The following is a 14,588-nucleotide window of genomic DNA, read 5'->3' on the forward strand; positions in this document are numbered from 1 at the left end:
TAAGCTGGATGCTTGACTTAAACAAATTGCTAGTTAGTTTTTTTGCAAGTTTTTCTTTCTTTTTTTAGTCTTCACACAATTCTTAATTGAAAATGTTAACAATAGTGTGATTTGGGTGCATAAAGTATATACAATACTGTGCAAAATCTTGACCCCCTCTCATTTCTTTTTATATTTTGCTAGGAAAGTAGGAAAATAGGTGCAATGATTTCTTGAAACATGTACAAACATAAATGGAAACACATGTATACAATAAAGCTAAAATAGAGTTTGTACAATTCCAACAAACTTGAAAATTAATATTTTGGTATGATCACCTTTATTCTTCAGTATAACCTGAACTCTCTGAGGCAGCTTTCTTGTCATTTCTTTAAGCAGTCTTCAGGAACAGTTCTCCAGGCTTCTTGAAGGACATTCAAAGCTCTTCTTTGGATATTAGCTGCCTTTTGTTCTGTTCTCTGTCAGGATGAAACCACACTGCTTCAATAATGTTGAGGTCCAGGCTCTGGGGAGGCCAATCCATGACTGATACTGTTCCATTGTGTGTTTTTCTTTCCAGGTATGCTTTTACTACATTGGCAGTAAATCTGACTACGCTTTTCTGCATTCATAATTCCTTCAATATTAACAAGATTCCCAACACCACTGGCTGAAATACAGCCCTAAACCATGACAGACAGTGCTTTACAGATGCTGGAGACACTCACTGTTGATTTGCTGATTTTTAGTCCAGTTCTTGTGTATTTTGGCATATCTCATGCTTACCTTAAGAATAATTTCTAGACAGTTTTTAAACTTTTTCTTTTGTCCTTGACTTGTTCAGTTTTTTTTTTTTTTAAAGGATGCACTGCACACCATGCTGAGATATGCCACGTTTTCACCAAATAGCTCTTTGGGAATCACCTTCTTGGTGCAAAAAAGATGCCTGTCAAACTGTGTTATGTTTGGAATTTTTCACAGATCCAACTGAAGAAATGGGAACAACTGCCTTTTTATGCTTTAATGATTCATAGGTCAGTGTTAAACAAACAAAAATAACATTCCTCCGAAAATGGTCAAGTGCAAGAACTGGACTGAAAAAAAAAAAAAAAAAAGCAGCCAATGTCCAAAGACAAACTTCGAAAGACCTTCGGAAAGCCTGGAGAACTATTGCTCAAGACCACATTATTGTTTGAAAGTCTGGCTCCTTGGAGACTTTTTGTATAACACCGTAAATGCCAACATTGTGGGGCAAACGGCGAATGACGGAAGCAGTGACACAGTTGTTGCTGCCCTCCTGCGGCCACAGGCCTCCTGTGTGTGGATACTTGTTGCCGTAACAGCTAGCCGCGGCAGCCAGTGAGTTGTATGTACCAGCAGCCGTAGCAGTAGCTGGAAAAGTCGTGCTCCGTCCACACACCAATGACAGGGACACTAAACGCAGAGATATGCGCATGGTTATCGAGTGATAATTGGCTGCTTTTTCTGACCGTTATCGCTAACGCTCCGTGAAGGCATCTCTGATCTGAACTCTCGGTGAGTTGCCGTGCTAAGTCCGGACATGGGTTAGCTGTTAGCTTTATTTCCACTTAGAAATTAAGTTAGATAACTTATCTGGTTTTCATGCAGTGTCGTCTTATATGTACCAGCCCAACTACCTAAATGAGACGATAACGGCGTAAGTGACTTCTACAAGGAGTAAACAGTACAGCTACGTTATAGCGATTAGCATTTAGCCGAATTAGCTAGCTTCGTTCACTGACTAATCCCAAGAACCGGCACGAAAACTCAGATATTATTTTCCGACTTAACAGCTGACCCGACACGAGCTGCCTGCCTTATATATTCATATCTAATTAGGTAGCATGCACCACAAGCTGAGAAACAGGTCCACATAACATGCTAACGTTAGCTAACTTCATCATAGTCCCAGTATTGTTTTGGTTATAAAATGTCTGTGGGGCGCTTAAATGCCTCCCTTAAAAAAATCCGCGGTTTGTACGATAAACAATGCAATTTCTTGCCGTACAGGATCATCTCCAGGTTACGCTAAATGTTAACCCAACTAACATCAGTTAGCAGCCAGCTTCACCACTTCATGACCCCGCTGTTTGTCTGGCTGGTGTTACAGGCAGGCCTCGGTGTAGGACGGGACATAGCTGTGCAGCAGATGCCGGTGCTTGTGTGGTTATTTGACTGTAGCTGTCAAAACTTTAAATACTGTTGTACAAAAAAAAACAAACAAACAAAAAGCTGCAAGTCAATTTTGTCTTCATGTTTAGGATATGGATCCTGAACGGCAGAAAAGAAGAGAGGAGATTCAGAGGGCAATGAGCTTTATCCAGTAAGAGAGAAATATTTAGAGATGATCAGTAATTTCATGGCAAAGCGCACAAAATTTTCATGTGGAGACCTCTGATGCCTCTCCTTTCCTTTCCACAGGTCTTCATTGCCTTTCCCAGAGCCAGAGAGCTATGAGGTATGTGCTCATCTACTTTACCCGTTTTGTTTGTTTGTATTTTGGAGCTTCCTTATGAGCATTTTTGCTTCTGTAGTATTTACATTCATGCCTCCACATGACTGTACTCACATTTTGTTCTAATTTTATCAGGTCCAAGGCGTGAACTCAGTCTGTCACTCATTCCTCTTTTTATCCATTCCTTTACTTTTCTTCCTGTCTTTCCACCCATCTAATATTACCTCTCTATTTATTTATTTTGGTTTGTGTCACTTTATTTCACTCCTCATTTAATCGTTTTACCCACTTTCTACACTTTCTTTTACAGGCATTTCTGACTCAGTTGGTGTGTAACTTGCTGGATGAAGGGAATTCATGTTTTCGGGATGGAGACTGGCTTCAAGCAACCCAACAGTATGGAGAGGGGATCAGTGTTGCTCGCTACGCCCAGGCTGAGGCTCTTGTCATCCCCCACGAGCTGCTTGAGAGCCTCTATGTCAACAGGGCTGCTGCCTACTACCAAATGGTGAGAAAGATTGGGGGGATGCAGGGTGGGTGTGTTACCTGCAGAAGTACTTCAAGATGTTCTTGTGGATGACTAGAAATTTGTAGAGAATGGAGTCTCAAATAAACCTATAGTTAAAATTTTATAGGTTTGTGTAGAATTATTATTATACAGTTGTGTAATTTTTCCTAATAAAATGATCTTTGTTCGCAGTATTGTTTATTTGGGTATGTTTTTCTGACTCAGAGGGAGTATGAGCGTGGTGTTCAGGACTGTGACAGTGCACTGTGCGTATCAGAAGGAAGTCGCAGGGCTCTGTACCGCAAAGCACTCTGTCTGAGGGAGATGGGACAGCTCAGAGAGGCTTACACGTGTGGAACCAAGTGTCTCCTCACAGCACCAAATGTATGTCATCACCACTTAAAACAAAAGATGTGTAATTTTAAAATTTGTGTAGTTATAAATGCAGAAGTGTGGAATAGAATGTGACTATTATGTTACAAATATGAGGATTTCATGGCTATTTTTACTTATCCCGAGTGTCTGATTTTGTGTTCAATTAATCTTCCAGGACAGGCAGGTGAGTGACTTGGCCCAGGATCTAGCCAACAAACTGGGACTGAAGGGTCGTAAAGCCTACGTCAGCCCACAGACAGAGTCCACAGCCACAGAAGGTGACAGTCATGGGGAGACTTCCCCACCCACTGGAGAGGTAGGTGCTGCCGTCATTGTACAGAAGTTGTAATATAATGTGATAGCTTAATGAGAGCCTGATGGTTTCCTCTTTTCTTTAGATGTCCTCCAATGGAATTGAATCTCTGGGTGACATCACACCAGGTATGGCAAACTGGCACATGTAGAACTTATCTGCTCACCCCAGGCTCCCGCTTGCTTCTAATTGCTTCCTCATTCCTCGTTCTCAGCTGACCTCTCCAGCGCACAGTGCATCCCCGCTCCTTTGGCCACTCCTATTCCAGTTAGTGATGACCCAGCGACCACTGTGGTAACGTCGTGCACTGACTTGTCAGAGAGCCCCAGCAGCCAGGTGCCTCCCATGCAATACTCTGTCCCGGTGTCAGAGCACATGGATGAATGCAGCATCATGAAGGATGAGCTGGACAGCCTGTTGGAATCCATTCCCAAGAAAGTCAGTGAGGTGAGTGAAGGACAAAATGAAATCACTCGGCACTGCCACTGTACTGGGTAGCCATTTCTGATCTTTTTATTTCATCAGAAATGAGCTTAATTAATCAAATTCCTGTGTCGCCCTCCAGAGTCCAGTGGGTGCTATCCCTACAAACCTCCCGAACACAGCGGTTGGTCTCCGGCCTCCTTACTCACCCAGCCTTCCACCCCCTTCATCCCAGCTTCCCCAAGCCTTCTTTAGCTCCTCGATCAGTGACATGCCCCCTCTGGATCCTTACTCATCGCTACGGGACCAGGGCTCCACCCAGGCGCAGGACGCACTGGGAGGCTTTTCCACAATGTCTATGGAAGGAGAAGGGAAGGCAGGAGTCGCCGCTGGCGGACTCGACTCATTGTCTGAGTACACTCTCCCTGGTGAGCACAGAGGGAATGTTTTCATGAACAGTCTAGTTGTTTGGCACACGGGTTGATCTAAGAAAATTTGTTGTGAGGAGAGCATTTAAACTAAGAAATCTTGCAAAGGGCTTAACCATGTGAAATGCTCATGTATGTATACTCTAATCTGATGGTTTGCACCTAAAATTACTTAGTGCAGCTGCAAGAATGAAAGCATGTCGATCAGGATCCCAGCTATGATCTAAGTACAGTGTAGACAATATCCCTGTACCCATACACTCCCCTCCAAAAGTATTGAAACAGTGAGGTTATTTATTTATGCTGTAGACTGAGAATATTTGGGTTTGACATAAAAAAAGAAAAATCCAACATGAGACAAAAGATCAACATCTCAGCTTTTATTTCCAGTAATTACATCTGGATCTGATACACAGTTCAGAAGATGGCACCTTTTGTCTGAACCCACCCATTTTTCTTGTGAGCAAAAGTATTGGAACATGTGACTGATAGGTGTGTTTTGTTGCCCAGGTGTGTCCTGTTACATTGATTATTCAAACAATAAATAGTGCTCAATGTCTACACTCAGATTCAGGTTCAGATTTGGGTCTTGCCTGTGCAGTTATAGTTAGAGGAATGACCAACATGAAAACCAGAGAGCTGTCAGTGACATCAACAACCTCCAGAGGGCAGAAGTGAAGGTATCACTGTTAGCAGAAGACTTCATGAACAAAAATACAGAGGCTTCATCAGAAGATGCAAACCACTAATTAATTATCAAGAACAGCAGGAAGGCCAGGCTGGAATTTGCCAAGAAATACAGAGACAAGCCTCAGGAATTCTGGGATAAAATTTTATGGACTGGTGAGACAACGATGAACTGTTACCAAGGTGATGGAAAGGCTAAAGTTTGGAGAAAAAAACGGATCTGCTCATGATCCCAAACATTCAAGCTCATCTGTGAAACAGTGGAAATAATGTCATGGCTTGGGCTTGCGTGGCTTCTTCTGGGACGAGCTCATTAATCTTCACTGATGATGGCAGCAGTGCAGTGAGCTCAGGAGTCTACGGAAACATTTTGTCAATTTAAAGAAAGATGCAACCAAACTGATTGGAGGATCCTTCATCATGCAGCGAGATAATGACCCAAAACACACTGCCAAAACTACAAAGGAGCTCATCAGGGGCAAGTGGAAGGTTTTAGACTGGCAGAGTCAATCTGGAGACTTAAACCATACAGAGCATTTTACCTGCTGAAGGGAGTAAAAATCAAACAACTGAAAGAGGCTGCAGTGAAAGCCTGGAAAAGCATCACAAAAGAAGGATGCAAAAGTTTAGTCCTGATGCGGTTATTGTAAACAAAGGATTTGCAACTAAATATTAAGTCTTATTCATTTAAATCTGTTTTAAGTTTCTGTTCCCATACTTTTGCTCTCGAGGGAAAAAAAAGTGTGTTCAGACTAAAGTGCTAACTAATGAACTGTGCATCAGATCCAGATGTAGATGCCTGGAAATAAAAGCTGACATGCTGATCTTTTCTCGTATTGATTTTTTTAAATTTTTTATATTAAACCCAAATGTTTTCAGTCTACAGCAAAAATAAAAGGATTGGCCTCACTGTTCCAATACTTTTGGAGGGGATTGTATGATGCACATGAATTAATTTTGACCCAATACAATGATTTTAGCTTGCTTATATGCCAAAGCACAGTTTCTAGGGAGGTGGCTTGAACCTGAGATACAGTGCCTTGCGAAAGTATTCGGCCCCCTTGAACTTTTCAACCTTTTGCCACATTTCAGGCTTCAAACGTAAAGATATAAAATTTTAAATTTTTGTGAAGAATCAACAACAAGTGGGACACAATCGTGAAGTGGAATGAAATTTATTGGATGTGTCAAACTTTTTTAACAAATAAAAAACTGAAAAGTGGGGCGTGCAATATATTGGGCCCCTTTACTTTCAGTGCAGCAAACTCACTCCAGAAGTTCAGTGAGGATCTCTGAATGATCCAATGTTGTCCCAAATGACTGATGATGGTAAATAGAATCCACCTGTGTGTAATCAAGTCCTCCGTATAAATCCACCTGCTCTGTGATAGTCTCAGGGTTCTGTTCAAATCGCAGAGAGCATCATGAAGACCAAGGAACACACCAGGCACGTCCGAGATACTGTTGTGGAGACGTTCAAAGCCGGATTTGGATACAAAAAGATTTCCCAAGCTTTAAACATCTCAAGGAGCACTGTGCAAGCAATCATATTGAAATGGAAGGAGTATCAGACCACTGCAAATCTACCAAGACCCGGCCGTCCCTCTAAACTTTTATCTCAAACAAGGAGAAGACTGATCAGAGATACAGCCAAGAGGCCCATGATCACTCTGGATGAACTGCAGAGATCTACAACTGAGGTGGGAGAGTCTGTCCATAGGGCAACAATCAGTCGTACACTGCACAAATCTGGCCTTTATGGAAGAATGGCAAGAAGAAAGCCATTTCTCCAAGATATCAATAAAAAGTCTCGTTTAAAGTTTGCCAGAAGCCACCTGGGAGACACACCAAACGTGGAACAAGGTGCTCTGGTCAGATAAAACCAAAATCAAACTGTTTGGCCACAATCCAAAACGATATGTTTGGCGTAAAAGCAACACAGCTCATCACGCTGAACACACCATCCCCACTGTCAAACATGGTGGTGGCAGCATCATGGTTTGGGCCTGCTTTTCGTCAGCAGGGACAGGGAAGATGGTCAAAATTGATGGGAAGATGGATGGGGCCAAATACAGGACCATTCTGGAAGAAAACCTGTTGGAGTCTGCAAGAGACCTGAGACTGGGACGGAGATTTATCTTCCAACAAGACAATGATCCAAAACATAAAGCCAAATCTACAATGGAATGGTTCACAAATAAACGTAACCAGGTGTTGGAACGGCCAAGTCAAAGTCCAGACCTGAATCCAATCGAGAATCTGTGGGAAGAGCTGAAGACTGCTGTTCACAAACGCTCTCCATCCAACCTCACTGAGCTCGAGCTGTTTTGCACGGAAGAATGGGCAAGAATTTCAGTCTCTCGATGTGCAAAACTAATAGAGACATACCCCAAGTGACTTGCAGCTGTAATTGCAGCAAAAGGTGGCGCCACAAAGTATTAACGTAAGGGGGCCGAATAATATTGCACGGCCCACTTTTCAGTTTTTTATTTGTTAAAAAAGTTTGACACATCCAATAAATTTCATTCCACTCCATGATTGTGTCCCACTTGTTGATTCTTCACAAAAAATTACAATTTTATATCTTTATGTTTGAAGCCTGAAATGTGGCAAAAGTTTGAAAAGTTCAAGGGGGCCGAATACTTTCGCAAGGCACTGTATGCATCATCAGCAGACAGTGTGATTCAGCACCGTTACAATGTGAGTGTCTGACATCAGTGTCCTTGTGTCGGTGTTCTTCAGGGGGACGAGTGTCTCACAGCTTCATCCCTGGAATGCGCAACCACAGTGCACATGCAGTAAGTATAACTCATACTTGGGTTTTTTTTTTCTTTCAGTTGTTTTCTCGACATGTGTTGCAAGGGGGGGGGATATTTTTTTTATTATGTCATTTAGTTAACTTTTTTTATATGACCTCTCCTCATTCTCTTCTTCAGAATGGTCCAGCAGGAACCAACCTGTCACTGCTCTCCAGGAATCCTCTGGCTGCTACACACGAGTTTCGGCAGGCCTGTCATGCCTGTTACAGCAGAATAGGTTGGTATTACCAACTGCTGACATGCCATCCTTTGTCCTAAATTTTCTGAATGTTCACAGTGGGGTGTTGCAGCATCACTGTGTGTAATGTAGGAAGTACCAGACATTGTTTTGGCACTTTTCACCCTCATTTGCTGTTAACAGACGGGCCACTTAGTGATCATTTAAGAGGAGCAATATCTTTCATTTTTCCTCATCTTACTCACAGGTCCACGAGTGATGGACTACAAGTACCAGCCAGAGGCAGCACATCGCTGTAAAAGAGATGTGCTGCTGTGTCGCCTTAAAAACTCAGAAGACCCCACCTGGAAGAGGATTCGGCCCCGGCCTGCACGGAACAATTTCCTGGGGGCTTTTGTACTCTGTAAGGGTATGTTTCCCATTGGAAGCTAAAGTTGGAAAATTTAATCCATCAGACACAGTTGCAGTTTAGTCACTATTACATTTATATTCCGTTGAACATCCCCTCTCTCTCTCTCTGGGTCCCACAGAGGTACAGGAGCGTCAGGAATGCCAGTATGGGGAGAACTGTACATTTGCGTACTGCCAGGAGGAGATCGATGTGTGGACTCAGGAGAGGAAGGGCGCGCTGAGCCGAGAGCTACTGTTTGATCCACTGGGCAGCACGGAGCGGCGGGCACTGAGCGTCACCAGACTGCTGCAGCTCCACATGGGCATGTTCATGTTCCTCTGTGAGGTCAGACCACAGTCTGTGACACATTTCCTCTTTAGACTTTGACTTTTGGAAATGTGGAAGTCGAGCTTGACTAATTAACTTTCTTTTTTAACAGGAATGTTTTGACAGTAAACCTCGCATCATCAGCAAACGCAGCAAAGAAAACTTGGCGGTCTGTTCAAACCTCACCGCTCGACACCCGTTCGACGATAACAAGTGAGTGTAATGGGGTTTCTGTGTCTTCATATTGCTGAAGTAGGTAGTTTTCTAATCAGTTTAACTTCTTATAATGAAATTCTAACTAAATTCTTATGTTTAAGTGGCAAAAGCCTCCCTCTGTACTGAAAAGATACAAGTGTGTCATCATGTACCTTAATCTCATTTCTCTCCTGCAGGTGCCTGGTGCACGTGGTGAGGTCAGCCAATGTGCGCTACAGTAAGGTGCGTCCTCTGCACCCCCTCTGCCAGTTTGATATTTGCCGGCATGAGGTCCGCTATGGCTGCCAGCGCGAGGACAGCTGCTCCTTTGCTCACTCTGTTATAGAGCTCAAATGCTGGGTTCTGCAGCAGGACACTGGTAGGTAGAACACAGACATAGCTGCAATTTTAAATTGTTCAAAATATTAAATGTAATCCAGTAAACAGTGTTTCTGTGATTAATAGTAGAGCTGGGGCTTGCCAGTTGTCTGCTGCATTTATATGTTGTCGTGGTAATGGTACTGTTGTAAATGTGATGAAAATCAACACTAACTGTTAACCCAGTATCTAGTAAAAGATGTTTTCACTGAGCTGTGGCATCTCCTGTAGGTATCACCCATGAAGAGATGGTGCAGGAGTCCAAGAGACACTGGCAGCGGCTGGAGCAGAATGCACAGAAGCAGCAGAAGGTAAGGCCAGGACACCGTTTGATATAGTTAGTTTGTTCAGTTCTTAAAAAGTTTTAAAATGTCTTAAATACGTTTACAACTATTGAATTGTCTTAAATTCACTTTGGATGGGTTTTGCATCTTGTGTTGTTTTTTTTTAATATTTATTACAGTGACCTTTTTGGTATCTATAACTGGGCATGTGGTGGTTAGAATTCATGCTTTAATCATCACTCAGACACTTTAACAAGCTGCTTACACACTGGAAGCGATTTGCCCGTCGCAGATCATTTTTAAGCTGGCAGCTAGACGCTCGCAGACATTCCAGGTGCCGGCTGCCTCGGTGACCGTCTAATGTATTTACTACCAGGTCATATGTCAATTTGTGGTATTCTTCACTCTCATTGGTAGTTGCTTCAGTCACTTGCTTGGAAGTTGAGAAAAGTTTATCTTGGGTCTCACCCACTTCCTGTCACTAGCAGTTATTTTGCCCGTAGTCACTCGCTGTTGCGGATTGTCATCCACTTTCTGTGGTTTCTGGTACCCACACCGCTGTGAATTGCTTCCAGTGTGTTACATAGCTTAAGAAGATTCCTGGTTAGACCCTAAATTGGAGCAGCTAAGAGGAACTGGGGTAATGGAAATATGGGTGCCTGTAAGTGCGTGGCTTTCTAGCAAAAGGGATAATGCATATACTCATTCCTCAGTTTTCTCATATTTAAAGAGTTAATATCTTGTTTCTTCTGTTTCAGCCTATCCATATACCCCATCCGAGCAGCAGCGTACCTGTGGGAGGGCTGGGGGGAATAGGGGGTGGTGGTGGAGTAGGAGGAGATGGCATGGGTGGTGGCGGCGTAGGTCCAGTCAGTGGGTTAGGAGCAGGAAGAGGGCGCCCGCTCAACCTGAAAATGAAGTTTGTGTGCGGTCAGTGCTGGAGAGAAGGTCAGGTCAACGAGCCGGATAAGAACCTCAAGTACTGTACTGCCAAGGCACGGCACAGGTGAGGTCCCGTTCGCGCATGCATGTGTGTTTTCTCAGAAGATCTATCAAGTGGAATGACATGAAAAACTGTATTTTTAAGGCTCCCTTGTTTGTTCTCCGTTTCTTCAGCTGGACAAAAGAACGCAGAGTATTGCTGGTAAAATCATTTGAGAAGAAGAAGTGGGTTGTTGTCCGGCCTCTCCCCTTCTCCCGCACCTATCCACAGCAATATGACGTGAGTTCCTCTATTTGTCTTTCCTCTTCGGCCCATATTTACTCCACCCTCTTTCTGCCCCTCCACCTCTCACATGCAGAATCCAGCTGACTGGTTTTTGCCTCGGGGCGCAGGCATTTTTGTAACTCACTCTGTAACCTTTGCTTTACATGTCTCACCCAGATGTGCGTGCATGTGATGAAGCAGAAGAAGTGCCACTATATTGGGAACTGCTCTTTCGCCCACAGTCTTGAGGAGAGGGACGTCTGGACGTACATGAAAAACAACAGCTGTAAGAATTTGGTTCAGCCTAGGACAACTGTACTGAGATCAGTCCATTAAGACCTCGTAAATATACAAAGGCAATGTTGTGTGATCTCCACTGAACACCTTTTAGATGTAGATTAAGTCATTACTGATTCAGGGTTGAGTTTGTCGTGTGAAAAAGTCAAATGGAAATTGTTGGCTTTCCTTTTTTTTTTTTTTTTTGCCAACTGGGACAAAAACATTTAATCCCCTTAATGCAGTGGCAGCAGATAAGGATCAGATTATTTTTATCCATTGAAAATATTGAAAAGTAAGTACACCCTTGACCTAAAAAGTATTGCAGCCTTTAGCTGAAGTAACTTCTTTTAAATAGTCTAACTGTCCACCAACTTTGACAATGACTTGCTGAATAATTTTAGCTCGGCTGTTTCAAAGAAAAGTTGAAGTATTGTTGAAGTATTGGCATCTGCTCCACAAAAACGTTAATGTTGGTCACAAGTTGAGAGCGATGTCACCTAAGATTCACATAAATGCATACTGTTCAGATTAGACTGATCAGACTTGTATTCACTGACTTTAACTTTGTGAAACTCTGTCTTTGGGCTGCACCAAACACGTCTACTGTTACTGTAGTAAGATAAAAATCTATCCAGAGCACATTATTCCATAAGCCTCAGGCTTTGTGTGTTCACTGGCAAATTGTAGTTTTATTTTGCTTTAATGCTATTTTTGTACAGCTAAGGCTTTTTTCTGATATCACTCCCAATTAATTTGGTTTGTATTTAATTTTCCTATCATGCTTTCATATCCACTGTCTCTTTGCCCTCAACTACAACCTCTATAAAAGCCTCTATTTTTTTTTTTTTTTTTTTGTACTCCACTTGCACTGGTTGTGTTTGATAGCCATCTTCAAGGTTACTGATAGTAATTTTCTGTCTTCCCTCCCATCATCTTTAGTGAGAGACATGCAACAGATGTATGAATTGTGGCTGCAGCTCACCAATCAGAGTAGACGTTTGGATAACTCTGCTGTGACCCCACCCCCAGAAGATAAGCAGGTCACCATAACAGCAGATTACACAGAAGGCATGGTAAGTGGTTAAAAACATGTTAATATCCAATAATCTCTTAGGCAAAATCAGATGAGCAGCGTATTGAAACTATACACTGTACACAAAAGATGGACAAAGTATTTATTTTCTGGTTGAAGCTTTAATCTGACCTGTTTGGGAGGTTCTGAGGTTTTTTTTTTTTTGGTTTTTTTTGAGCTATAAGGACGAGAGGGTAGACTATTAAGTTATCAGCTAATGGTAGGAAAGGTTACAAAGCTGTTAATGTTATTAATTATTTTTTAATGTTGAAGTCTGTGGGGGTTGAATCATGTTTGGAGCCAGGCTCAAGTGGCCCCTTGATGAACTGCAGTTTTTGGCACTTCGGTGCAGCTTATTGGCATGTGACATGACAGCTTGTATCATTTCAGGGAGGCCGGCAGTTATCGGATGGGGACGACCTTTAGGCGATGCTGTGTTGACTAGAAGCAGTCGATCGCCGCTGAACTGCATACGGAGAGATGGGCATGCCACACCAGCTACAACCGAACAGTTTGTCGTCTTACCGGTCTGATCTACTCTAACATCTAGCCAGCAGCAAGAAAGCAGATTGACACAAAATAAAAAACGATTGAACCCACCCTCACACAAACATTTTACACACAAAACACAAATCGCGGGAGCCAATTCAAGCTTTGTAAATACAGTGTAGGTCTTTAGTCTTTTGTTTGCCTACCATGCTGCAGTCACATACGACTCCTTTAGTTTTCCCCTCAGCAGATTGTACCACAGAAATTCCACAGACAACTTGTTTTGCATTGAATAAAATAAGTGTTTCCCAGCAGCTTTGTCCACCAGAAACCATTGTTTTTTTGTTTGTTTGTTTTTCTTTCCTAAATCCTTGTTGCACTGGAGCAATTCTTGGGTGGGCGCGCTGGTCGCAGCTCTTACATTTTTCTTGCTGATAGTTCAAAAACCCAATAAACGCTCACCACTTTGGGGTGCAAAAACTCTCAGTGCTGTAACGGCTGTCAAAACTGAAGAAACTGTAAAGCACTGGAAAAAAAGAGTTTCTGGTGGACATGCCTCGCTGAGCTCTGCAACAACCAAATCCTACTCTCCTTCCTTTGTGGGGATACAGTGAGAGGATCAGAACAAATTAAATTGATTTTGAACATTATTTTTTTTTCTTCCTTCCAAGGAGAGTAACACTTCCTTGTTGTATTGTCTGCCATATTGGTAGAAAGCTATGAATGTAATGCCTTCATTGGCCTTCATAAAGAGGAAAATTAGTCATCTAAAACGTTGCTGTGGTAGAATGTATGTAAGTATATGCCCCCAAACTTGTGTAATTACAGTTCACACCCCTCTTTGATTAAAAAAGGCCCCTTAATAGCTGGTTGTGTAATCATACCAACTGTTCTTGCGTGGGATGAGCACAGACACACACACACTCTTACCTTTTTACCTTCTGCCCATAGGAGAATCAATTTGCATGTCATTTCCTCTCAGGTTGGCAAAAGCGGGGGCTAAAATGATGCTTTCACAACATAGCTGATCAAACACCTGGATTAAATTACATAAGGCTAATGGTTCGGAGTCCTCGAGGGGATGTTCACCATAAAATACTGTGCTGGCATGCAGCTGACAGACGGGTGAAGCTGGTGTAGGAGAACTACCGAGAAGTGACTGCAGCACTTCAATCCCAGCTGGAGCTGCTCTTTGCAATGGATCAGACGGCAGATGGCTGGTTTAAAAGTAATGACCTCACTTGAACCGAAGCAAAGGGAAAATGTTGCTCATGCAGAATATTTGAGTTGTAGGAGTGGGGGGAAAAAAAAAAAAAAAAAGCTTTGTAGTACTCCAAGAAAAGACAAGTCCAGATATACTAATTTAAACATACAGAATGTTAACGATGATTGAGAATATATTTTTCTATTTGAAAGGAAATTTGAATGCGAGGGCAAGTCGGTATTCCTTCAGTTTAACTGAGGTCATTACAAACCAGTCGCGATCCCGCGTCCTTCAGATGGAGACCTGCGCTCCTTATATGCACCCAGATGTTTCTGTTCCCGACGGCTAACGCGGTAGCCCGCTGAGGGAAGCCTGCTAGCTCGAGACAGGGAAAGAATTCACACCACATATTGTGCCTATAAACAACACCCCATGTGACACAAACACACACAGGCAGGATATCTGTTGCCATCTTATTCTAGCCTTTAATGTGGATAGACACGATGAAGGTATGTCTATATTCAGATACATACATATTATACATATTTACAAATAATGCTATACTACTAATAATAA

At 42.6% G+C, this 14,588-nt stretch overlaps 1 protein-coding gene across 4 annotated transcripts; it reads left to right on the forward strand.

Annotated features, from left to right (window-relative positions):
• Positions 1-1,195: 1,195 nt before the first annotated feature.
• Positions 1,196-14,158, forward strand: zc3h7bb (zinc finger CCCH-type containing 7Bb). Of its 4 annotated transcripts, none has more exons than XM_030754758.1 (21): positions 1,196-1,338; positions 2,262-2,323; positions 2,422-2,458; positions 2,766-2,963; positions 3,189-3,347; positions 3,514-3,654; positions 3,737-3,779; positions 3,866-4,098; positions 4,217-4,502; positions 7,932-7,987; positions 8,126-8,225; positions 8,434-8,595; positions 8,717-8,922; positions 9,017-9,117; positions 9,297-9,478; positions 9,709-9,788; positions 10,520-10,767; positions 10,878-10,983; positions 11,146-11,254; positions 12,187-12,320; positions 12,710-14,158. In XM_030754758.1, the coding sequence occupies exons 2-21, from the start codon at positions 2,265-2,267 to the stop codon at positions 12,743-12,745; spliced, it is 2,676 nt and encodes an 891-aa protein (XP_030610618.1). In that variant the 5' UTR covers positions 1,196-1,338; positions 2,262-2,264; the 3' UTR covers positions 12,746-14,158. The 4 variants fall into 4 exon arrangements, with proteins under 4 accessions (XP_030610618.1, XP_030610617.1, XP_030610619.1 ...); XM_030754757.1 differs by having other exon boundaries at positions 1,202-1,515; XM_030754759.1 differs by having other exon boundaries at positions 1,208-1,345.
• Positions 14,159-14,588: the final 430 nt, after the last annotated feature.

The sequence above is a fragment of the Archocentrus centrarchus genome, chromosome 19 (genome assembly GCF_007364275.1).
Source record: "Archocentrus centrarchus isolate MPI-CPG fArcCen1 chromosome 19, fArcCen1, whole genome shotgun sequence".
Taxonomy (NCBI): Eukaryota; Metazoa; Chordata; class Actinopteri; order Cichliformes; family Cichlidae; genus Archocentrus; species Archocentrus centrarchus.